Genomic DNA, 23,753 nt, shown 5'->3' on the forward strand with positions numbered 1-23,753 from the left:
ATCAATGGCGTGCGGCACCCACCGCGTGGTATGCGTATTTTAGCTGGAGCGCCCGTTGCATGTGGACGCGCCAGGCGTGCGCGGAGGGTGTCGTGATCGAAAGGCGGGTACAGATGGCGAGAGAGGCTGAGCGCGGGCGGGGTGGGGAAAGATGGCAAGCGTAAGGATGCCCGGGAGAGAGGAGAGGAGGGGACGGCGGCGCCTTGTTTGCATGTGTGCTTCAGCCGTTGGTTAGTCGCAACGGCGAAAACGTAGGTGCTCTCTCTCTACTTCTCTTTTCACCGGCAATGAAGTTGTGCATATTTAAGCGGAGGCGCTTGTAGACATTGGCTTGGGTGCGTGCGAAGCTGCAGTAGCGCATGGAATGAACTTCGCTCGAGTGCCTCTACACCGCGTGTATGCATACTGGGCTTTCGTTCGCCAACACATCTCTCTATAGCCAGCAAGCGTGAAGACGTTTTTTTTTCCTACTCTGAGCGACGTGCATTCTCCATGCGCTGTCTTCTCCACGTGCCTCTCCCGGTCTCCTTTGGAGTCGTCAACTTCGCCGCTGCGGGTGCGGCATCGCTCAAGGATTCCAAGCCAGATAATGCTGCGTGAGAGCACTTCTGTGGACGCCGCGTGCTTGGCTCTCCCTGTATGCTCCTCGTTGATGCACATCTCTGCACCCCTTTTGCCGTTCTTGTTCTCGCTCTCGATGCCACGTTGCTTGCTTGATGCTCTTCTGGTCTCTCTCACTATCTCCTTTTCATCTTGCGCCTGCCTTTTCTCCTTTGCTTTTCACGGGCGTTCGGCGCACCAGGGCCAGACCCGCGCGGGCACTCATACGCCCACCCACGCAGGCACAAACCTGCGAGAATGGTTGTCGAGTTCGGGTGATATGCGAAGGAATTAGATCAAGCCCTGACTCGAAAAAAAAGCAACAACAGCAGGAACGGGGCTGCCGATGGTCGCAGAAGCTAGAGCATGCATCGTACAGTGAGACGTGGGTGTTTTTTTTTTGTTCCTTCTCTGTCTTCAGAGTCCAACGCTGCGATTTGCGCCTTTCACTCGCTGACCGCTGACGAGCGCCGCACTTGATCGCAACGGAGAAAAGAGGAGTGGTGGTGCTCACAGCACAGCGTAGCGCGCCGTCGCGAGGTCGTAATCTCGTGACGTGAGCGGGCTGCACAACCGGTCAAACGTGATATCGCCAAGGCGCCTCTTTATATCTGACGCACATAATTACGGTAACCGCCTGGAGCTTCACCAATTACCTCACTTAATAGATCCCCCGCCCACCGTGTCGGAGCTCTCTCAGCAAGGGTACAGAGGGAAGGTGGCAGGGGGGAGTATGCCCATCGCCCCGTCGTCCTTCATGGTGGAGAGGACCGGCACGTGCGCCGTGCTGGATGTGCGTCATCGCACCGTTATCGTGGCCATCGAGGCAGAGTTGCTGGATTCCTGGGCATCGGCGGCGGATGGCGAGCCCACGCCCTACGCCCTGTGGGCTCTGACTATCCCCATGCGAGTGGCCTGCTTTGCGGACGGCTTCTACACGGCAACCGCTCCCGTGCCTCTCGCCTGCGCAAACTGTGTGCCCGGAGCGCCGCGCTGCCGCATTGTTGTGTCTCTGCACCGCTGGGACCTTTGCAAGGGCACTCGCTCTGCGCTTCTGCTGGCTCCACTCGATGCGCCTTCGGTGCTTGTTCGGGAGGCACTGGAAGAGGCACTCGGCGTGCGTCGCGCAGAGGCACAATTGCCGCCGCCATTGAAGATTGCGCCGGTGGTGCGATGGCGGTTGAGCGGGACAGAGATGCTATCGCCTGGCCTACTGGCGGAGGTTGAGTGGCAGCCGCTCCTGCACCGGCGCTGGTATGAACTAAAGAGCTACGTCCGCCAGGGTACGGTGGTCCCGCACTATTCTGCGAGGGCTGGTCGTCGCACAACCAATGGCGCTGACAGCTACGACGGCAGCGCTGGCTCCTTGAACGGTGGCTCCCCCGCGTCTACCGGCGTCATGTTCGCCGGCGATGTGAAGGAGGCTGACGCCGTGTCGGTGAACAGGGCTTGTATCAGGTGGACGGACGGTGTGGTGGGCCTCTGGGACGAGGTGAAGCCGTATTACCGCGTGTACCAGCCAGCGCGGCCGGAGAAGACGATTCGGGTTCGCCGCTTTCCCCACCGGTACGCGGACGTAGTGGGGGAGGTTCCCTTCGGGCAGCGTATCGAGGCCTTTGGCCGCGCCACAGACCCCTTCACGGCGGAGCAGTACGCCCTGGTGTACCTCCCAGCCGAGGAGGCCTTTGCGACACACATATCCACGTACCATCTCACTTACGTGGAGGAGGGACGGTACATCTGGGGCTGGTCGAAACTATCAGGGGCAAGTGGCCTGCCGCTGTTGGTCGAGGCTGAGGACAACGACGCGAAAGCTGGTCACATCCCTGCCGGGTCAGGGAACGGCTGCGCCATCGCGTCACCCGCCCGTGATACGCGCTCAAGAGTGCAGGAAGGCGATGGATCGGATGTCATGCCTCTCCCAGAGCCCACGTTCTACACTCCTGTCCGAGATGGTCGCCCGGTGAGCATTCGATCCATGCCGTGCATGTCGTCGTCGGTGGTGCGAGAGATGGAAATGAACGAAGTGCGGGCGGCGGTGGCTCTGGTGACGGTGCCGCTGCGCCTTCCGGCGGACCCCGCGAGCGCGCCTGTCAGCCACGTCTTTCTGGAATGGCAGGGGGGCGGCTACTCCCTGCTGCGGAATGCGACGGAGTCCTTCCTGGCGCCGGTGCAGTTGTCGCGGGTGCCGCGCCGCTTCCCCATCCGCACGCGCAGCGGCGGCGATGACGGCACGGCAGCCGCGCCGGAGGTTCTGGACCTCTGCCGGGCTCGCAGCTACGCGCACCGGCACTCTTCGGCCGCCTCGGAGGACAAGGATGAGGAGGCAAAGCTAGCTGAGATGATGCGGCCACACCGCACGCCGGCGCGCGTGGCTGTCGACACTTCCCTGCTGAGCCCGCATTCCCTGCCAGCGTGTCTGCAGGAGGCCCTGAGGAGGGGCGTGGTGCGGCTGGAGGACCTGCCCGCCGTCGGGGGCGATGGCGAGGCGAATCAAAGCGACAGCAGCGGCGACTGCAGTAGCGCCTGCTGAAGACGGAGCAGCCGTCTTGTTCTTAGCCCCCCCCCCCACACACACACTTCATCTCCGCCGATGCACGCGTGACGCTTCCCTCTTTGGCGGGTCGTGGACGAGCAATGACGGGCGCGTGGGGGATGCGCGGCGGTAGTGATAATCGAGACCTTTTCGGGTCTGTCGGTTGTGTAACACGTATGCCGTATGCGAAGAGCAGGACGCCGCTACTGCGGTTGTCTGCGGTCGGCGCACGCAACACGAGCCAGATCAAGTAAAATCCAAGAGGGTACGTAAAACAAACACTGTAGAGAGGTGTGATGATTTACAGTCATTGGGCATCATGTCCCACATGTCGTGTTCCTCTCGCCCTCTTCCCCCTTACACACTCTCACATAGCTTAGCATACATAGCAGCATCACGTCCACGTATGTGTGCGGCGTACCGCACCGCAACCTGGCCGACCGATGCACACAGAGTTATGCGGGGCATCATGAGCAGAAGCGGCGGAACGGTCATCGAGTAGCTGTCACCGCTTCTGTGTGTCCCGCGGGTCTGCACGGATAATTACAGTCGTCGTCTTTCTTGCGCACTCTCCACCTCTTCCCTTTTGTGAGACATCGAATGATACACGCTCACTTCGCTGCTCTTTCTCTCTCTATACGCCTGATCTTTCCTCCATCCTCCTCGTTGCTTCATCATTCGCGCACATCGCGCTCGCGCTTCAGTATGTATAGTTTCGTTTTCCGAGTGTGCCTAAGTGCGCCTGCGTTGATTTTTCTGTCGAAACATCATTGATTCATGGTGTCCTCCACTTCTCACCCCTCTCTCCCGCCCGCTCGCTCTCGACGTGCATTTCTTCTCTTGTAGCTCCCTCACTCGAGAGAGGGAACCCTCGAACGCGCACGCCGGTGCCCATAGAGACAACAAAAACAAAGGGAGCCGAAACAGATCGGACATACGACACCCCACGGGTAGCATCGCCTCGCTGTGAAGGGCGGCAACAGAGATCGCCCACAGAAACAAGCAACGACACCACTCGCAGGAGGTGGTGGCGTGACGGTCGCCACCTAGCGGCTTTGCGGCGCAGTTCGCTCTTTTCCTTTTGCCCACTCTCGTCTTTCTTTTCTGTGTGTTCCCAACGAGCTGTGCGACCTCGCGGGACGACTTAAGCGGGTGTGTCATCTCTTTTACCCCACCTTTCGCGGCCTCCTCCCTTCACCCGTCTTTCTGCGCCGCTCACGGCCACTTGAGCACGACTCCGCACTACAGCACCTGCTCTCTCGCTCCTCTGTCCTCACTACCTTTGTTTTGTGAACCTTTCCCTCAGGCACACCTCACCCTCTGAGGACCACTGCGCAGAGCAGACACCCCCCCTCCTCCATATTCACAGGCTCGCGTGTGTGTGCGTGTGTGTGTAGCTCATTCTGCGAGATAGGGTCTAGGCGTCCTCCCCATCCCTTTCTTCTTTTCGCTTCGTTTTTTTTTTCGTTTGCGTGCGTGCGTGCAGTTTGTGAGGACTCAAGCGACTTTGTGTGAGAGCGGTGCCCCCCCCACTCCGCTGCGTCTCCTGCGAGCACTCTCCTCTCCACCACCCACACCCCCATTCATCATTGTCGGCTGCGTACAGTGCGCTTGCTTGTGCGTTTCTGTGTTTGCCAGGTGTTGACCATCACGTGCTCTTTGATTTATTGTTGGTCGACTTCTCCCGCTCCGCTCCCCCATTTTGCTTTCGAATTGCCCCCGTGATTGGTGGATTATCGCCGGTCTCGGGGTGCCCTTCATTCCTTTCCTCTGCCTGCTGCTCTCCCCATCTTCTTCGCTGTGTCTACTTCTCGGTCTTCACCTTCCGCTGCTGGTTGCTCCCGAAACGCCGCCTTTTCGGCTGTGTCGGCGTCTCGTGCGACGTGACGTGCCCATCCCAGCTTGTCACGCTTCGCTCCCTTGTAATCTGTGATTGCCCACACGCACATAATACGCGTTTTCGGCTCTCTTCGGGCGATTTTCTCGTTTCCGCCTCATATAGGCAGAGAAGCGTGCGTGTGAGTCAGTGCGCCAAAGCGAGATCGCATTCGGGTGGTGTTGTAGATCGCGCAGCGAGAAGCAGAGAGCTGAGACGGCACCGCTGGGGCGGATACCCGCGGCAGACGTGCTCTTCTCTCCCCGCGGCAGCTGATCACAAGCGGAGAGAAGCAAAACACAAAACGAGCGAGGCCCCATCGCTGGACCGTTCGCTCGCACGCACTGCCGACCGCGCACACGCACACACACACACACGCACGCACGCACTTAAACACAGAGAGAGAAGCACACGCGCCCTCTATACACTTTTTTTTTCGCTTCGTTTTTTTTTTCTGCTGTGTCTCCCTGCGCCACTTTGTTCTGTTCCGCTGCTTCGATTGCCGACCCCCCTCCCCAGGAGACACACACATCGTACATTCGTTTTCGTTTTTCTTTTTTTTCTTTGCTCCTTCGTTTACTTCATCTTCTCGGATTTCTGTTATACAACGCGCTCACCCACTTCTTTCGTCCCTTTCCTCTGTCTCACTTCCGTGACGTCGCCCACGCCGTGTGATGGCGGCATCGTCTATCCACGAAACGCCGGACAGCGGCGAGGTGTTTGCAGACCACGAGTTTAACAAGAACAACGCCGGCATCACCGATGATTGGATTTCGATCAGGCAGCTGTACCCAGCTGGTGTGAACCAGCCGCTGCTGCCCGAAGTATTCTCGCGCGAGCAGTTCGGCCAGGGCAACCACTATGAATGCTTCATGCTCTCGGCACTTGCAACGCTGATCCGCTTCCCGGATGTGATCCGCAACTGCTTTGTGACGAAGAAGGTGCGCCAGGATGGCCGCTACACGTTCCAGTTCTTCCGCGGGCAGGAGTGGGTAAAGGTCGAGATCGACGACCGCATCGCCATGGAAGAAGGCGAGGTGCTCTATGCTCGCTCCCCGACTGAGCACTGGTGGCCGCTGCTGCTGGAGAAGGCGTACGCGAAGTTCTACACCGCCTACGACCACCTCGAGGGCTGCACCCTTTTAGAGACATTCCACGACCTGACAGGCAACCCGGTGCTGAACATCCCCATGGACGCCAAGCTGGCCAAGGCGGCAAACTGCAATGTGCTTGAAGGACGCTATTGGCTCGACTTGGCACAGCGCATCCAGTCTGGCGAGTTTGTCGCGTCAGCCCTCACAAAGGATGTGGAGGTGGAGACAATGGGTCTGCAGCGCGAGCAACAGTACGGCATCCTCGACATCTTCTCCCTCCACGGCACATCCTCGCTGGATGACATTCTCGTGCATATGCACAATCCTTTCGAAGATGACGAGTTTCTCTACAGCGGCCCCCTCAACCCGAACGACTCGGCGTGGTCGGAGAAGCAGCGGGTCAAGTACGACGTCGGCAACCCGCGCTCCATTTTCCTGCCACTGAACGTTTTTCTTCGCATCGTCAATTCGATGCAGCTGTGCTACATCAGCACCGTCGCCTCGGATGCGACGTACTTTGAGGACGAGTGGAAGGGTGAGTCGGCCGGCGGCAACCCGACGTACGTCACGTGGCGCAAGAACCCGCTATACTACATCAGTAATCACGGCACAGAGGCGGTGACTCTCTCCTTTGTGGTCAAGCAGGAGGACCAGCGGCACCGGAAGGGCCCGGAGGAGACAGCCACGTACAAGCAGTGTGGCATGATACTTTCCCAGTACTCCTACCTCTACCCGATCCCGACCTTCTGGGTCACTGGTAACAACCACAAGCCCATTCACAAGAGCCTCTTCCTCAACTCGCGCGAGGTGGCGAGCAGCGTCATCGTCCCGCCGCAATCACTCTGCTATCTTGTGCCTTCCTGCATGCATCAAGGCGAAGAGGCCAGGTTCCTGCTGTCCGCCCACCGCATGGTCCATGAAGACTACAGCAACATCACCATAAAGAAGCTCACGGTCCCCGAGATGGACTGGGAGAACCCTGCCGCAGGAACGGTGCAGCTTCAGATGCGCACTAAGGACCGTCTCGACTTCTACGTTGATGAACCCACCGACGTTCATATACTTCTCCACCAAACAAAGCCCTACGTCAGCCCCAAGACAGGCGGCGATGCCATGGCGCAGGACTACATGGGCATGTACCTCTACGACGACACGGACCGCAAGATAGCCGGTGTGCACGCTGCCACGAACTTCCGCGAGACGAGCATCATCCACCGCCTCCCCCGCAGCGGTCGCTATGCCATCTCCATCACGTGCCCGCGCGGCAAGGGCCACATAACCGCCAACGTCACCATTGTGTCTTCCTTTGGCAGCCATATTCGCCGCGTCAATGCACCAGAGGACGCCGCCATGCTGCCGGATGAAGCGGAGAGCGTCGCAGATAGCGAAGGCGTAGACACACGAGTCGCTCGCATCGACTACAACCCGTTTCAGGAGCAGCCAGTCGATGTGCGTGAGCACCCAGACAGTAACGTGCCATTTGAGGATCGCGGATTTATGCTGAGCAACCGCGATGTGACATCGGAGCCGTGGTTGCACATCGGCGACCTTTACCCCGAAGGCAAGACGAGGCCGCTGCTGCCGAACGTGCTGAGCCGCGACCAATTCGGGCAGGGTGCGATGCACGAGTGCTGCTGCCTTACTGGGTTCGCCACTCTGATCGAGAACCACCCCGACGTGATCCGCAACTGCTTCATCTCGAAGAACCCGCGCAAGGATGGCCGCTACACGTTCCAGTTCCACCGCTACGGTCAGTGGATCAAGGTGGAGATCGACGACCGCATTCCGATGGTGAAGGGCGACACGGTGTTTTGCCGCTCGCCGACGCACCACTGGTGGCCGCTGCTGCTGGAGAAGGCGTACGCGAAGTTCTACACGCTTTATGAGAACTTGGCGGGTTGCTCGCTCGCTGAAGTGTATCACGACTTCAGTGGGTGCCCTGTCATTAACACGCCGCTGGACGAAGTAACAGCAAAGTCGGTCGGGTTCGACATAGCATCTCCCGTTTACTGGGTGAGGCTGCGTGACGAGCTGCGCATGACAGCCGTGGCGGCCCTATCTGGCGACAACGCAGAGAGTCTGGGCCTGGCACCTCACCAGTTTTACGGAATCCTCAACATTCTTGCCACCTCTTCTCCCCCTCGCACCCTCAGCGAGGTCATTGTGCAGCTGCACAACCCGTACGCGGAGATTTCCTACACTGGCCCCATGTCCGACCCAGCAGATCCGCGGTGGGCGTCGCGAGAGATGCGCCACTGCAACGCCACGCAGAATACCATCTTCGTGCCAGTCAACGTCTTCTTGCGCTCTTTCTTTACCATCTCGCAGGCTCATCTTCGCGGGCTCATGGAACCGTGCTGGAACTTCCACAGCGAATGGGGTGACGGCACGAACGGTGGCAACCCGTCGCTGCTCACGTGGCGTGAGAACCCGCTCTACATCGTTCGCAACACAGGCAGCGAGGCAGTGGAGGTGATGGGCATGATACGGCAACCGGACAAGCGGCACCAGCTACACGTGTTGCCCGAGCTGAGCTACGTGCGGTGCGACCTCCTCCTGGCACAGAGCATAGAGACGGATTCGATTCCGACGTACCTCGTCACCCACAACAACCACGACGTGGTGCACAAGCGTGTCTTCCTCAACTATCGCGAGGTGGCGAGCAAGATTCGCGTTCCGCCGCAGTCACAGTGCTACCTTGTCCCAACAGCGATGTACCACGAGAAAAGCATCTTTCTGCTCTCGTACTGGTACCGGACACCAGCGGACGAGGGTGCGGTAAGCATTGAACGCCTTCGCGTCAACGTCGCACGTGACTTACCGGCTGTCAAGCACGTCACACTGGTGCCCGAGGGGAAGGATAGAGTCGACTTCTTCGTCGATGTACCGACGGACGCACACATTCTTCTCTCGCAATGGAACCGCGACGCGCGCGGCGGTAGCAACGTGCGCACCGACAACTACGTTGGCATGTACCTCTACGATGACGCGAACCAGAAGATGGCGCAGGTGTCGGCGGCGTCGAATTTGAAGGAAATCGGCCTGGTGGCACACCTGCCTGCTCAAGGCCACTACGTGCTCTCCATTACGTGCCCGGCGGCGCGAGACGAGGAGGTGAAGTGCCGAGTCGAGATTGTGTGCGTCGAGATGGCGCGAGTGCGCATCACAGATGTGTACGAGAATCCGCCGAGCTCTGAAGAGCTCGAGGGGGAGCCGCCGGTCGCACTAGTCGACAGTGATACGGCGCGGAGTGATGTTGGCGACGGCACTCAATCCGTGGAGGCAACCGTGGAGACGCGGCCGCCTGCCAATACGGAGGCGAAGGAGAGGGAGAAGACGCCCTCGCTCTCGTTTATGCGTCCGCGGTACCAGGGCATCTGGACGGAGGACCTCCTGCTCATGGAGACCCCCGCCTTTGCAAAGATGGCGGGGGAGAGAGAGCAGCTGAAAAAACACGCTTCGCAGCACGCGGCACGCATGAACTCTCTCGAGAATAAGATGGAGGACATGGCAACGAGGTTGGCCGATGACATGCACGACCAGGAGCGCGCTTTCCTCGGACCCGAGCTGGAAGGGGTACCGCTGGAGCTGCTTCCGTTGAACGAGGACGAGGAATTCACTGGGCTGGAGCACGAGCTGCGAGTTGCCATGAGGGATCTACAGAAAAATCGCGGCGACGTCGTGGCACTGCGCGAAACGCTCAAGGAGCGTGCGGGAGAGATGGCGAAGAAGCTCAAGGAAAATGAGCGCGATCTCTTCCTCAACCCCATGCCTTTGGGGATCTCATGTGATGGTTTACCGCTTGACTCCGACCCGGAGTTCCACGCGCTCGAGGTGGCGCGGCTGCGCGAGCGTCAGGAGGAGTCGTGCGACGAGGCGAAGATTCGCAAGCTGAACGACGCCCTCAACGAGCGTGCCGAGGGCTTGGCAAGGGCGAAGCTCGCGGCGGACCGGCAGTATTTGAAGCCAGAGCATCTGCGCGTGGCGGTAGATGAGCTGCCGCTGAACGATGATCGCAACTTTATTCTCAAGGAGGCACTACGACACGAAAAGCTGAAGAACTCGCGCGAGAGCGCCGCCGCGATCGCTGCGTTGGGGAACGAGCTGAATAACATGGCAAAAGGGATGGCGGCAGAGATGCTAGCCAAGCAGCGCCCCAGCTACCTCGCACGGGAGCACCACGGACGGCGCATGGAGGATTTGCTTCTCAACGACAACGACGACTTCCTCAAGAAAGAGCGAAGGCGACGTGACTTGCTGAAGCAACCGAGCTCGGACATGGACGTGGTGGCGGAGATTGAAAAGGAGCTGAACGGAATGGCGGATGAGATGGCCAGAGCGATGAACGCAGCAGAGCGCCCACAATACATGAAAGCTAGCTACTATGACAAGACCCTGAGTGAGCTGCCTCTGGATACCGATCCCATCATCGCCAGGCTAGAAGCTCAACGCGCACGACTCAAGCGCGACCCTGTGCGAAACGCAGAGGCCGTTCACGCGACTGAGGCAGCGATTATTAGCCGCGCTGAGGCGCTGGCAAAGGCAATGATCAAAGACGAGCGCGCGAGACTCTACGGCAAGCCAAGTGGAGTGCCCGTCAACTTGCTTGACCTCGATGAGGACCAAGTCATCCGACGTCTCGAGGAGGAGCGCATGGAGCTCTTAAAGATGCCTAACACGGACCCCCACGCTATCGCCAGCAACGAGGAGAAGTTGAAGGCCCGCGCGGCAAAGATTGCAGAGGACTTCCGTGATAACATGCGAGCCCAAATCACGGGTGAGGGGCGCCGAAGCCCCTCCGTTATGTCAATTGGCAGTGACGCACCGTGCCAGGACCTGGAGGAGAAGCTCTACGCCCTCATGTCCGAAGATCCCATCGCCAACGAGGACCAGATCAACGATATCAAGGATGCCATTCGCAAGCGAAACGCTGAGCTAAAGCGGCAGGCCGTGCAAGCGCTACGTGCCTTCCTTGACGACAAGCCCTTCGGCATTCTGTTGACTGAGGTGGGTCTTGACGACGATCGTGAATACATGGAGAGAGAAGAGAAGCTCAAGAAGGGACAGGCTAGCAATCTGCCCGCAGCACAGATCACGTTCATTCAGGAAGGCATGCAACATCGCGTGAACGAACTGGCAGCGGAGGAGCTGGCACGACGCTACCCATTCATCCACACACGCCCGGCCAGCATCCCTCTCCCCGCGCTTCCGTCCGTAGGCAGAGACCAAGCTTTCTGGAAAGCCATCGACAACGTCGACAAGGCAAAGAATCACCACAACACGGCCACGTCTCAGCTACGCGCGTACGAAAAATCTGTGAACGAACGACTCCATCAAATCGCAGAGGCCGCCAAATGGAAAGAGCGTGACGGCTTTCTCGACTCTAGACCAGCACATGTGCCAGTGAAAGCCATTCCCCTCGACAATGATACAGACTTCGTCGACCTAGAAAGTAAGCGCCGACTAAGCCTCCAATCAGGAGCTGATCCGCAATCCGACGACATCCGGACACTCGAAAAAGCTCTAAGAACTCGCGCGCACGACCTTGCGTGCGACAAGAAGTGGGCGGACCGCGACAGGGTGCTGGACCCGAAGCCGGAGGGCGTGCCGCTGCGCTGCGTCCCGCTGGACGAGGACGCGGAGTTCGTGGCGCTGGAGGACGAGTGGCGCGGCCTGCTGCAGGACCCACAGCGCAACAGCATGCCGCTGAAGGACCTGGAGAGGAGGATGAACGACCGCGCGCACGACCTTGCGTGCGACAAGAAGTGGGCGGACCGCGACAGGGTGCTGGACCCGAAGCCGGAGGGCGTGCCGCTGCGCTGCGTCCCGCTGGACGAGGACGCGGAGTTCGTGGCGCTGGAGGACGAGTGGCGCGGCCTGCTGCAGGACCCACAGCGCAACAGCATGCCGCTGAAGGACCTGGAGAGGAGGATGAACGACCGCGCGCACGACCTTGCGTGCGACAAGAAGTGGGCGGACCGCGACAGGGTGCTGGACCCGAAGCCGGAGGGCGTGCCGCTGCGCTGCGTCCCGCTGGACGAGGACGCGGAGTTCGTGGCGCTGGAGGACGAGTGGCGCGGCCTGCTGCAGGACCCACAGCGCAACAGCATGCCGCTGAAGGACCTGGAGAGGAGGATGAACGACCGCGCGCACGACCTTGCGTGCGACAAGAAGTGGGCGGACCGCGACAGGGTGCTGGACCCGAAGCCGGAGGGCGTGCCGCTGCGCTGCGTCCCGCTGGACGAGGACGCGGAGTTCGTGGCGCTGGAGGACGAGTGGCGCGGCCTGCTGCAGGACCCACAGCGCAACAGCATGCCGCTGAAGGACCTGGAGAGGAGGATGAACGACCGCGCGCACGACCTTGCGTGCGACAAGAAGTGGGCGGGCCGCGACAGGGTGCTGGACCCGAAGCCGGAGGGCGTGCCGCTGCGCTGCGTCCCGCTGGACGAGGACGCGGAGTTCGTGGCGCTGGAGGACGAGTGGCGCGGCCTGCTGCAGGACCCACAGCGCAGCAGCATGCCGCTGAAGGACCTGGAGAGGAGGATGAACGACCGCGCGCACGACCTTGCGTGCGACAAGAAGTGGGCGGACCGCGACAGGGTGCTGGACCCGAAGCCGGAGGGCGTGCCGCTGCGCTGCGTCCCGCTGGACGAGGACGCGGAGTTCTTGGCGCTGGAGGACGAGTGGCGCGGCCTGCTGCAGGACCCACAGCGCAACAGCATGCCGCTGAAGGACCTGGAGAGGAGGATGAACGACCGCGCGCACGACCTTGCGTGCGACAAGAAGTGGGCGGACCGCGACAGGGTGCTGGACCCGAAGCCGGAGGGCGTGCCGCTGCGCTGCGTCCCGCTGGACGAGGACGCGGAGTTCTTGGCGCTGGAGGACGAGTGGCGCGGCCTGCTGCAGGACCCACAGCGCAACAGCATGCCGCTGAAGGACCTGGAGAGGAGGATGAACGACCGCGCGCACGACCTTGCGTGCGACAAGAAGTGGGCGGACCGCGACAGGGTGCTGGACCCGAAGCCGGAGGGCGTGCCGCTGCGCTGCGTCCCGCTGGACGAGGACGCGGAGTTCTTGGCGCTGGAGGACGAGTGGCGCGGCCTGCTGCAGGACCCACAGCGCAACAGCATGCCGCTGAAGGACCTGGAGAGGAGGATGAACGACCGCGCGCACGACCTTGCGTGCGACAAGAAGTGGGCGGGCCGCGACAGGGTGCTGGACCCGAAGCCGGAGGGCGTGCCGCTGCGCTGCGTCCCGCTGGACGAGGACGCGGAGTTCGTGGCGCTGGAGGACGAGTGGCGCGGCCTGCTGCAGGACCCACAGCGCAGCAGCATGCCGCTGAAGGACCTGGAGAGGAGGATGAACGACCGCGCGCACGACCTTGCGTGCGACAAGAAGTGGGCGGACCGCGACAGGGTGCTGGACCCGAAGCCGGAGGGCGTGCCGCTGCGCTGCGTCCCGCTGGACGAGGACGCGGAGTTCGTGGCGCTGGAGGACGAGTGGCGCGGCCTGCTGCAGGACCCACAGCGCAACAGCATGCTGCTGAAGGACCTGGAGAGGAGGATGAACGACCGCGCGCACGACCTTGCGTGCGACAAGAAGTGGGCGGGCCGCGACAGGGTGCTGGACCCGAAGCCGGAGGGCGTGCCGCTGCGCTGCGTCCCGCTGGACGAGGACGCGGAGTTCGTGGCGCTGGAGGACGAGTGGCGCGGCCTGCTGCAGGACCCACAGCGCAGCAGCATGCCGCTGAAGGACCTGGAGAGGAGGATGAACGACCGCGCGCACGACCTTGCGTGCGACAAGAAGTGGGCGGACCGCGACAGGGTGCTGGACCCGAAGCCGGAGGGCGTGCCGCTGCGCTGCGTCCCGCTGGACGAGGACGCGGAGTTCTTGGCGCTGGAGGACGAGTGGCGCGGCCTGCTGCAGGACCCACAGCGCAACAGCATGCCGCTGAAGGACCTGGAGAGGAGGATGAACGACCGCGCGCACGACCTTGCGTGCGACAAGAAGTGGGCGGACCGCGACAGGGTGCTGGACCCGAAGCCGGAGGGCGTGCCGCTGCGCTGCGTCCCGCTGGACGAGGACGCGGAGTTCTTGGCGCTGGAGGACGAGTGGCGCGGCCTGCTGCAGGACCCACAGCGCAACAGCATGCCGCTGAAGGACCTGGAGAGGAGGATGAACGACCGCGCGCACGACCTTGCGTGCGACAAGAAGTGGGCGGGCCGCGACAGGGTGCTGGACCCGAAGCCGGAGGGCGTGCCGCTGCGCTGCGTCCCGCTGGACGAGGACGCGGAGTTCGTGGCGCTGGAGGACGAGTGGCGCGGCCTGCTGCAGGACCCACAGCGCAGCAGCATGCCGCTGAAGGACCTGGAGAGGAGGATGAACGACCGCGCGCACGACCTTGCGTGCGACAAGAAGTGGGCGGGCCGCGACAGGGTGCTGGACCCGAAGCCGGAGGGCGTGCCGCTGCGCTGCGTCCCGCTGGACGAGGACGCGGAGTTCGTGGCGCTGGAGGACGAGTGGCGCGGCCTGCTGCAGGACCCACAGCGCAGCAGCATGCCGCTGAAGGACCTGGAGAGGAGGATGAACGACCGCGCGCACGACCTTGCGTGCGACAAGAAGTGGGCGGGCCGCGACAGGGTGCTGGACCCGAAGCCGGAGGGCGTGCCGCTGCGCTGCGTCCCGCTGGACGAGGACGCGGAGTTCTTGGCGCTGGAGGACGAGTGGCGCGGCCTGCTGCAGGACCCACAGCGCAACAGCATGCCGCTGAAGGACCTGGAGAGAAGGATGAACGACCGCGCGCACGACCTTGCGTGCGACAAGAAGTGGGCGGGCCGCGACAGGGTGCTGGACCCGAAGCCGGAGGGCGTGCCGCTGCGCTGCGTCCCGCTGGACGAGGACGCGGAGTTCGTGGCGCTGGAGGACGAGTGGCGCGGCCTGCTGCAGGACCCACAGCGCAACAGCATGCCGCTGAAGGACCTGGAGAGAAGGATGAACGACCGCGCGCACGACCTTGCGTGCGACAAGAAGTGGGCGGACCGCGACAGGGTGCTGGACCCGAAGCCGGAGGGCGTGCCGCTGCGCTGCGTCCCGCTGGACGAGGACGCGGAGTTCGTGGCGCTGGAGGACGAATGGCGCGGCCTGCTGCAGGACCCACAGCGCAGCAGCATGCCGCTGAAGGACCTGGAGAGGAGGATGAACGACCGCGCGCACGACCTTGCGTGCGACAAGAAGTGGGCGGACCGCGACAGGGTGCTGGACCCGAAGCCGGAGGGCGTGCCGCTGCGCTGCGTCCCGCTGGACGAGGACGCGGAGTTCGTGGCGCTGGAGGACGAGTGGCGCGGCCTGCTGCAGGACCCACAGCGCAACAGCATGCCGCTGAAGGACCTGGAGAGGAGGATGAACGACCGCGCGCACGACCTTGCGTGCGACAAGAAGTGGGCGGACCGCGACAGGGTGCTGGACCCGAAGCCGGAGGGCGTGCCGCTGCGCTGCGTCCCGCTGGACGAGGACGCGGAGTTCGTGGCGCTGGAGGACGAGTGGCGCGGCCTGCTGCAGGACCCACAGCGCAACAGCATGCCGCTGAAGGACCTGGAGAGAAGGATGAACGACCGCGCGCACGACCTTGCGTGCGACAAGAAGTGGGCGGACCGCGACAGGGTGCTGGACCCGAAGCCGGAGGGCGTGCCGCTGCGCTGCGTCCCGCTGGACGAGGACGCGGAGTTCGTGGCGCTGGAGGACGAGTGGCGCGGCCTGCTGCAGGACCCACAGCGCAGCAGCATGCCGCTGAAGGACCTGGAGAGGAGGATGAACGACCGCGCGCACGACCTTGCGTGCGACAAGAAGTGGGCGGACCGCGACAGGGTGCTGGACCCGAAGCCGGAGGGCGTGCCGCTGCGCTGCGTCCCGCTGGACGAGGACGCGGAGTTCGTGGCGCTGGAGGACGAGTGGCGCGGCCTGCTGCAGGACCCACAGCGCAACAGCATGCCGCTGAAGGACCTGGAGAGGAGGATGAACGACCGCGCGCACGACCTTGCGTGCGACAAGAAGTGGGCGGACCGCGACAGGGTGCTGGACCCGAAGCCGGAGGGCGTGCCGCTGCGCTGCGTCCCGCTGGACGAGGACGCGGAGTTCGTGGCGCTGGAGGACGAGTGGCGCGGCCTGCTGCAGGACCCACAGCGCAACAGCATGCCGCTGAAGGACCTGGAGAGAAGGATGAACGACCGCGCGCACGACCTTGCGTGCGACAAGAAGTGGGCGGACCGCGACAGGGTGCTGGACCCGAAGCCGGAGGGCGTGCCGCTGCGCTGCGTCCCGCTGGACGAGGACGCGGAGTTCTTGGCGCTGGAGGACGAGTGGCGCGGCCTGCTGCAGGACCCACAGCGCAACAGCATGCCGCTGAAGGACCTGGAGAGGAGGATGAACGACCGCGCGCACGACCTTGCGTGCGACAAGAAGTGGGCGGACCGCGACAGGGTGCTGGACCCGAAGCCGGAGGGCGTGCCGCTGCGCTGCGTCCCGCTGGACGAGGACGCGGAGTTCTTGGCGCTGGAGGACGAGTGGCGCGGCCTGCTGCAGGACCCACAGCGCAACAGCATGCCGCTGAAGGACCTGGAGAGGAGGATGAACGACCGCGCGCACGACCTTGCGTGCGACAAGAAGTGGGCGGACCGCGACAGGGTGCTGGACCCGAAGCCGGAGGGCGTGCCGCTGCGCTGCGTCCCGCTGGACGAGGACGCGGAGTTCTTGGCGCTGGAGGACGAGTGGCGCGGCCTGCTGCAGGACCCACAGCGCAACAGCATGCCGCTGAAGGACCTGGAGAGGAGGATGAACGACCGCGCGCACGACCTTGCGTGCGACAAGAAGTGGGCGGACCGCGACAGGGTGCTGGACCCGAAGCCGGAGGGCGTGCCGCTGCGCTGCGTCCCGCTGGACGAGGACGCGGAGTTCTTGGCGCTGGAGGACGAGTGGCGCGGCCTGCTGCAGGACCCACAGCGCAACAGCATGCCGCTGAAGGACCTGGAGAGGAGGATGAACGACCGCGCGCACGACCTTGCGTGCGACAAGAAGTGGGCGGGCCGCGACAGGGTGCTGGACCCGAAGCCGGAGGGCGTGCCGCTGCGCTGCGTCCCGCTGGACGAGGACGCGGAGTTCGTGGCGCTGGAGGACGAGTGGCGCGGCCTGCTGCAGGACCCACAGCGCAGCAGCATGCCGCTGAAGGACCTGGAGAGGAGGATGAACGACCGCGCGCACGACCTTGCGTGCGACAAGAAGTGGGCGGGCCGCGACAGGGTGCTGGACCCGAAGCCGGAGGGCGTGCCGCTGCGCTGCGTCCCGCTGGACGAGGACGCGGAGTTCGTGGCGCTGGAGGACGAGTGGCGCGGCCTGCTGCAGGACCCACAGCGCAGCAGCATGCCGCTGAAGGACCTGGAGAGGAGGATGAACGACCGCGCGCACGACCTTGCGTGCGACAAGAAGTGGGCGGACCGCGACAGGGTGCTGGACCCGAAGCCGGAGGGCGTGCCGCTGCGCTGCGTCCCGCTGGACGAGGACGCGGAGTTCGTGGCGCTGGAGGACGAGTGGCGCGGCCTGCTGCAGGACCCACAGCGCAGCAGCATGCCGCTGAAGGACCTGGAGAGGAGGATGAACGACCGCGCGCACGACCTTGCGTGCGACAAGAAGTGGGCGGACCGCGACAGGGTGCTGGACCCGAAGCCGGAGGGCGTGCCGCTGCGCTGCGTCCCGCTGGACGAGGACGCGGAGTTCGTGGCGCTGGAGGACGAGTGGCGCGGCCTGCTGCAGGACCCACAGCGCAACAGCATGCCGCTGAAGGACCTGGAGAGGAGGATGAACGACCGCGCGCACGACCTTGCGTGCGACAAGAAGTGGGCGGACCGCGACAGGGTGCTGGACCCGAAGCCGGAGGGCGTGCCGCTGCGCTGCGTCCCGCTGGACGAGGACGCGGAGTTCGTGGCGCTGGAGGACGAGTGGCGCGGCCTGCTGCAGGACCCACAGCGCAGCAGCATGCCGCTGAAGGACCTGGAGAGGAGGATGAACGACCGCGCGCACGACCTTGCGTGCGACAAGAAGTGGGCGGGCCGCGACAGGGTGCTGGACCCGAAGCCGGAGGGCGTGCCGCTGCGCTGCGTCCCGCTGGACGAGGACGCGGAGTTCTTGGCGCTGGAGGACGAGTGGCGCGGCCTGCTGCAGGACCCACAGCGCAGCAGCATGCCGCTGAAGGACCTGGAGAGGAGGATGAACGACCGCGCGCACGACCTTGCGTGCGACAAGAAGTGGGCGGACCGCGACAGGGTGCTGGACCCGAAGCCGGAGGGCGTGCCGCTGCGCTGCGTCCCGCTGGACGAGGACGCGGAGTTCGTGGCGCTGGAGGACGAGTGGCGCGGCCTGCTGCAGGACCCACAGCGCAACAGCATGCCGCTGAAGGACCTGGAGAGAAGGATGAACGACCGCGCGCACGACCTTGCGTGCGACAAGAAGTGGGCGGACCGCGACAGGGTGCTGGACCCGAAGCCGGAGGGCGTGCCGCTGCGCTGCGTCCCGCTGGACGAGGACGCGGAGTTCGTGGCGCTGGAGGACGAGTGGCGCGGCCTGCTGCAGGACCCACAGCGCAGCAGCATGCCGCTGAAGGACCTGGAGAGGAGGATGAACGACCGCGCGCACGACCTTGCGTGCGACAAGAAGTGGGCGGACCGCGACAGGGTGCTGGACCCGAAGCCGGAGGGCGTGCCGCTGCGCTGCGTCCCGCTGGACGAGGACGCGGAGTTCGTGGCGCTGGAGGACGAGTGGCGCGGCCTGCTGCAGGACCCACAGCGCAACAGCATGCCGCTGAAGGACCTGGAGAGGAGGATGAACGACCGCGCGCACGACCTTGCGTGCGACAAGAAGTGGGCGGACCGCGACAGGGTGCTGGACCCGAAGCCGGAGGGCGTGCCGCTGCGCTGCGTCCCGCTGGACGAGGACGCGGAGTTCTTGGCGCTGGAGGACGAGTGGCGCGGCCTGCTGCAGGACCCACAGCGCAGCAGCATGCCGCTGAAGGACCTGGAGAGGAGGATGAACGACCGCGCGCACGACCTTGCGTGCGACAAGAAGTGGGCGGACCGCGACAGGGTGCTGGACCCGAAGCCGGAGGGCGTGCCGCTGCGCTGCGTCCCGCTGGACGAGGACGCGGAGTTCGTGGCGCTGGAGGACGAGTGGCGCGGCCTGCTGCAGGACCCACAGCGCAGCAGCATGCCGCTGAAGGACCTGGAGAGAAGGATGAACGACCGCGCGCACGACGTTGCGTGCGGCAAGAAGTGGGCGGACCGCGACAGGGTGCTGGACCCGAAGCCGGAGGGCGTGCCGCTGCGCTGCGTCCCGCTGGACGAGGACGCGGAGTTCGTGGCGCTGGAGGACGAGTGGCGCGGCCTGCTGCAGGACCCACAGCGCAGCAGCATGCCGCTGAAGGACCTGGAGAGGAGGATGAACGACCGCGCGCACGACCTTGCGTGCGACAAGAAGTGGGCGGACCGCGACAGGGTGCTGGACCCGAAGCCGGAGGGCGTGCCGCTGCGCTGCGTCCCGCTGGACGAGGACGCGGAGTTCGTGGCGCTGGAGGACGAGTGGCGCGGCCTGCTGCAGGACCCACAGCGCAGCAGCATGCCGCTGAAGGACCTGGAGAGGAGGATGAACGACCGCGCGCACGACCTTGCGTGCGACAAGAAGTGGGCGGACCGCGACAGGGTGCTGGACCCGAAGCCGGAGGGCGTGCCGCTGCGCTGCGTCCCGCTGGACGAGGACGCGGAGTTCGTGGCGCTGGAGGACGAGTGGCGCGGCCTGCTGCAGGACCCACAGCGCAGCAGCATGCCGCTGAAGGACCTGGAGAGGAGGATGAACGACCGCGCGCACGACCTTGCGTGCGACAAGAAGTGGGCGGGCCGCGACAGGGTGCTGGACCCGAAGCCGGAGGGCGTGCCGCTGCGCTGCGTCCCGCTGGACGAGGACGCGGAGTTCGTGGCGCTGGAGGACGAGTGGCGCGGCCTGCTGCAGGACCCACAGCGCAGCAGCATGCCGCTGAAGGACCTGGAGAGGAGGATGAACGACCGCGCGCACGACGTTGCGTGCGGCAAGAAGTGGGCGGACCGCGACAGGGTGCTGGACCCGAAGCCGGAGGGCGTGCCGCTGCGCTGCGTCCCGCTGGACGAGGACGCGGAGTTCGTGGCGCTGGAGGACGAGTGGCGCGGCCTGCTGCAGGACCCACAGCGCAACAGCATGCCGCTGAAGGACCTGGAGAGGAGGATGAACGACCGCGCGCACGACCTTGCGTGCGGCAAGAAGTGGGCGGACCGCGACAGGGTGCTGGACCCGAAGCCGGAGGGCGTGCCGCTGCACTGCGTCCCGCTGGACGAGGACGCGGAGTTCGTGGCGCTGGAGGACGAGTGGCGCGGCCTGCTGCAGGACCCACAGCGGAACGCGAAACGTATTGCCGTGCTGGAGGAGGACATGACTGCTCGTGCGCTGTTGGTCGGGCAAATAGTTAATCGTCGGAATGAGGACGGGGATGTAGAGGAGTACGAGGATTATGTGAAGCGTGGGGCGTCTGAGTTTTGCGATGTTGATGATCGTAATACTGATGATGCGACTGTTGCTATGTCGGTCGGGAATGGAAGGCTCTCAATGAAGGAAGGATTCAAAGAGCTGCTGGGGACGGAGGTGGACGGTGTGCCGGTTCTGCTGCTTAATTTAGACGAAGACTCTCTCTTTTCTGAGCGTAATCGAGAGTACATGAACTCAGAGAAGTTAGGACTTGATCGAAGTAGAATATGTTGGCTTGAAGAGAAGATGATCGACCGCGCGTACGCACTTGCACGACGGTTCAAGGATGAGGCTCGCAAAGTTATTGTTGGCGTGCAGATGTCGCAGATGGCCGAAGGCGGCGCAGAGCTGGACAGCGACGAGATATTCCTTGCGTTTGAGCGGGAGCTCCACAATTTAGAGGCATGTGACCCTCGTGGCAAGTCTGGACGGAGGGCGGCTTTGGAGGAGTCGATGCGGCACCGCGCGAGCGAGTTGGCGAGGCCGGTGCTGCACTTTGATAATGGTGGAATTCCGGTAGACATGCTGAACGAGCAGTCGAATGGTGAGCTATTCCCTAAGCGTCCTGACGGTGGTCGGCAGCGCCGCTCATCAAAGGATATCGGGCATCGTGAGCTCGGCACAAACAAGAGGAGATGTCACATTGCCGATGAGGCGGTGGCAGACGACCCGTCTTTACTTTTTGGGAGGGAGATACGCGGCGTTCCTGTTGACAGGATTCCGCTCCGTGAAGACGAGGTATTTAGAGGGCTTGCTGAAGAGAAACGACGCGTCACCAGCCACCCGGAGGACTACTCGTCTGGTTATAAGGAGGAGGTCGAGGATGCGATGCGCCGTCGTGTGGAGGAGCTGGCGGATGAGTACAAGAGGGACCACGTGGAGCGCACAGCCGCGCGGGATGAACGTCCAAAGATGCCCGCAAAGCCGAATGGCGTGTCAAAGGAGTCGGGCGGCGCTGCGCGCCGTCCGCGGGCAAAGAAGAAGCTAAAGGAGGTGGAGGAGCGAACGGAGGAGCACCGACTGGAGACCGTGGAGGAAGCGGCCCCGTTTACGGACCCGCCGTTTCACAGCGCGAACAAGCAGGTGGCAGACTCCTGGCCGCGCATTGCTGATGTATACCCAGAAGGTCTCACGCAGCCTCTCTTGCCAGACCATCCCAAAGCATCGGACATGGCGTCCTCTGCCGGGGACTTGACGTATCTCGCACCGTTCCTGGCGGCGTTGAGCCGGCAGCCACCGCTACTTCATCGCCTCTTCCAGACAAAGATGCACCCCGTCCGCGCACCGTATAGATTCGTTTTCTTTGACCCCAATAGCGCTCCTGTCACGGTTGAGATCGATGACAGAATCCCGTGTGACGTGAATGGGGTGCCGCGGTTCACAGTTTCGCCCAGTGGTGCGTGGTGGCCATTGCTGGTGGAGAGGGCCTACGCGAAGTATGTCGGCGGTTACGAGCGGTTCGACCAGTGCACATCGCACGAGACACTGCGAGACTTAACCGGCCGACCCGTCACGCATCTTCCGCTGGACGCAAAGCTTTCAGCGGAAGTGGTGGGGTGCAATTACCGAGATGTGGCCTTCTGGCGGCGCATTCACGAGCAGCTGGAGCGAGGCGACGTTTTCGTGGCGGTGTCGGGCGACCTGGTACCGGATGGGATTCACCCGCGCTGCTACTACGCCGTTTTCGACGTGATCGAGACCGTGCCTGGGTCGAATGACCCGTCCGATGTCGTGGTGAAGATCCACAACTGCTACCACGATGCACCACAGTACCATGGCCCACTGGCGATGGGCGATTCTGATTGGACTCCCATATTACGGTCTGTGTGCAAGGCAAATCCGGAGAGCGAGCCGGAGTTCTTGTACTTGCCACAGCCGGTATTTTTGCGCAACTTCTCCAGCATGCAGCGCTGCCACATCAACTGCGGGGATCGTCTCACAGTCTCTGGCGAATGGGCCGATAACTGCAGCGGCGGCAGTCCAACGTACACAACGTTTCGCCAAAATCCGATGTACCTGTTACAGAACAACTCGAACCACAACGTGACGGTGCTGGCCGAGCTGCGTCACAGCGCTCCCGTCTACTACGACGCACACAACATGGGTGTGTACCACCTGACGGCTTTGGCGCTCTTGCGGCCTGACAGAAACGCACAGCTCGTGGCGCCGCTCCTGGCGCACAACACGCACAAATTTGTGCAGAAGGGCCTTCTCACTGATGCTCGAGAGGTCTGCGCGGAGATGGAGCTGCCGGCAAACAGCACGTGCTACTTGATCCCCTACACCAAGAAGAAGGCCTGCTTTGGCAAGTATCAGCTCTCTGTCTACCCGCAAGACAACCCGGTGAACCTCACCACGCTTCGTCCAATCGCCGAGACGCACAACTGCATGGCGAAAGATGTTGTGGTGCAGCCCGGCTCCGGCACTAGCGCTCGCGTCGATATTATGGTGAGTGAGCCGTGCGACGTTCACGCTTTGTTGCACCAGAACAAGGTGACCGATCCGACGGCGATGAGGCGCGGCGACCACTTAGCCGAGGATGAGATATTCATGGCCGCCTACGAAAATAATGCTCTTCTCGTATGCTCTACCGGGGACGCGTCAAACGCGCGCGAGCACTCCGTTGCGTTCCAGGCAGCCAAGGCTGGGCGCTACACCTTCTTGATTGGCTGCCCTTCCAGGCCTGTCTCTGGAGATGCTCCGTGCACGTTGATCATCTACACACCAAAATTCGCGCAAGCAAGCTTTGCTTCCGTGAATGGGTCGACACGCTCCAGAGTCCCGCCACGTGTGCAGCCTGTCAACGCCGCCACCACCTCCGCAAGTGCTCGTCTGGGCTCGTGGCAATCCCAAGCGCCGCAGAGCTATGCGCCCGTTTCCAACGGGGCAGTGCATACGCCGCGCGGCAACCCGCGCAGCCGTGAGTACTTGCAGTAGCCATCGTAGCATGCGAGAGAGAGCAGAGAGAGGAGGGAGTGGCGGCGGTGCAGAGGTGCAAAGGCAAAAAATGCACGCGTATCCGCTACCTTTCCACATCGCCGTTGTTTTGTCCTCT

At 63.2% G+C, this 23,753-nt stretch overlaps 2 protein-coding genes across 2 annotated transcripts; both read left to right on the forward strand.

Annotated features, from left to right (window-relative positions):
- Positions 1-1,333: 1,333 nt before the first annotated feature.
- LINJ_27_0490 (conserved hypothetical protein) lies at positions 1,334-3,133 on the forward strand (the record flags this gene model as incomplete). The annotated part of the gene is made up of 1 exon (XM_001466280.1): positions 1,334-3,133. One exon carries the CDS (start codon positions 1,334-1,336, stop codon positions 3,131-3,133), a length of 1,800 nt encoding a protein of 599 aa, XP_001466317.1.
- A 2,553-nt stretch (positions 3,134-5,686) lies between these two features.
- Positions 5,687-23,635, forward strand: LINJ_27_0500 (putative calpain-like cysteine peptidase; the record flags this gene model as incomplete). Its single annotated transcript, XM_001466281.1, has 1 exon — positions 5,687-23,635. One exon carries the CDS (start codon positions 5,687-5,689, stop codon positions 23,633-23,635), a length of 17,949 nt encoding a protein of 5,982 aa, XP_001466318.1.
- Between the last annotated feature and the right edge of the window lie 118 nt (positions 23,636-23,753).

This window comes from Leishmania infantum, chromosome 27, assembly GCF_000002875.2.
Source record: "Leishmania infantum JPCM5 genome chromosome 27".
NCBI lineage: Eukaryota > Euglenozoa > Kinetoplastea > Trypanosomatida > Trypanosomatidae > Leishmania > Leishmania infantum.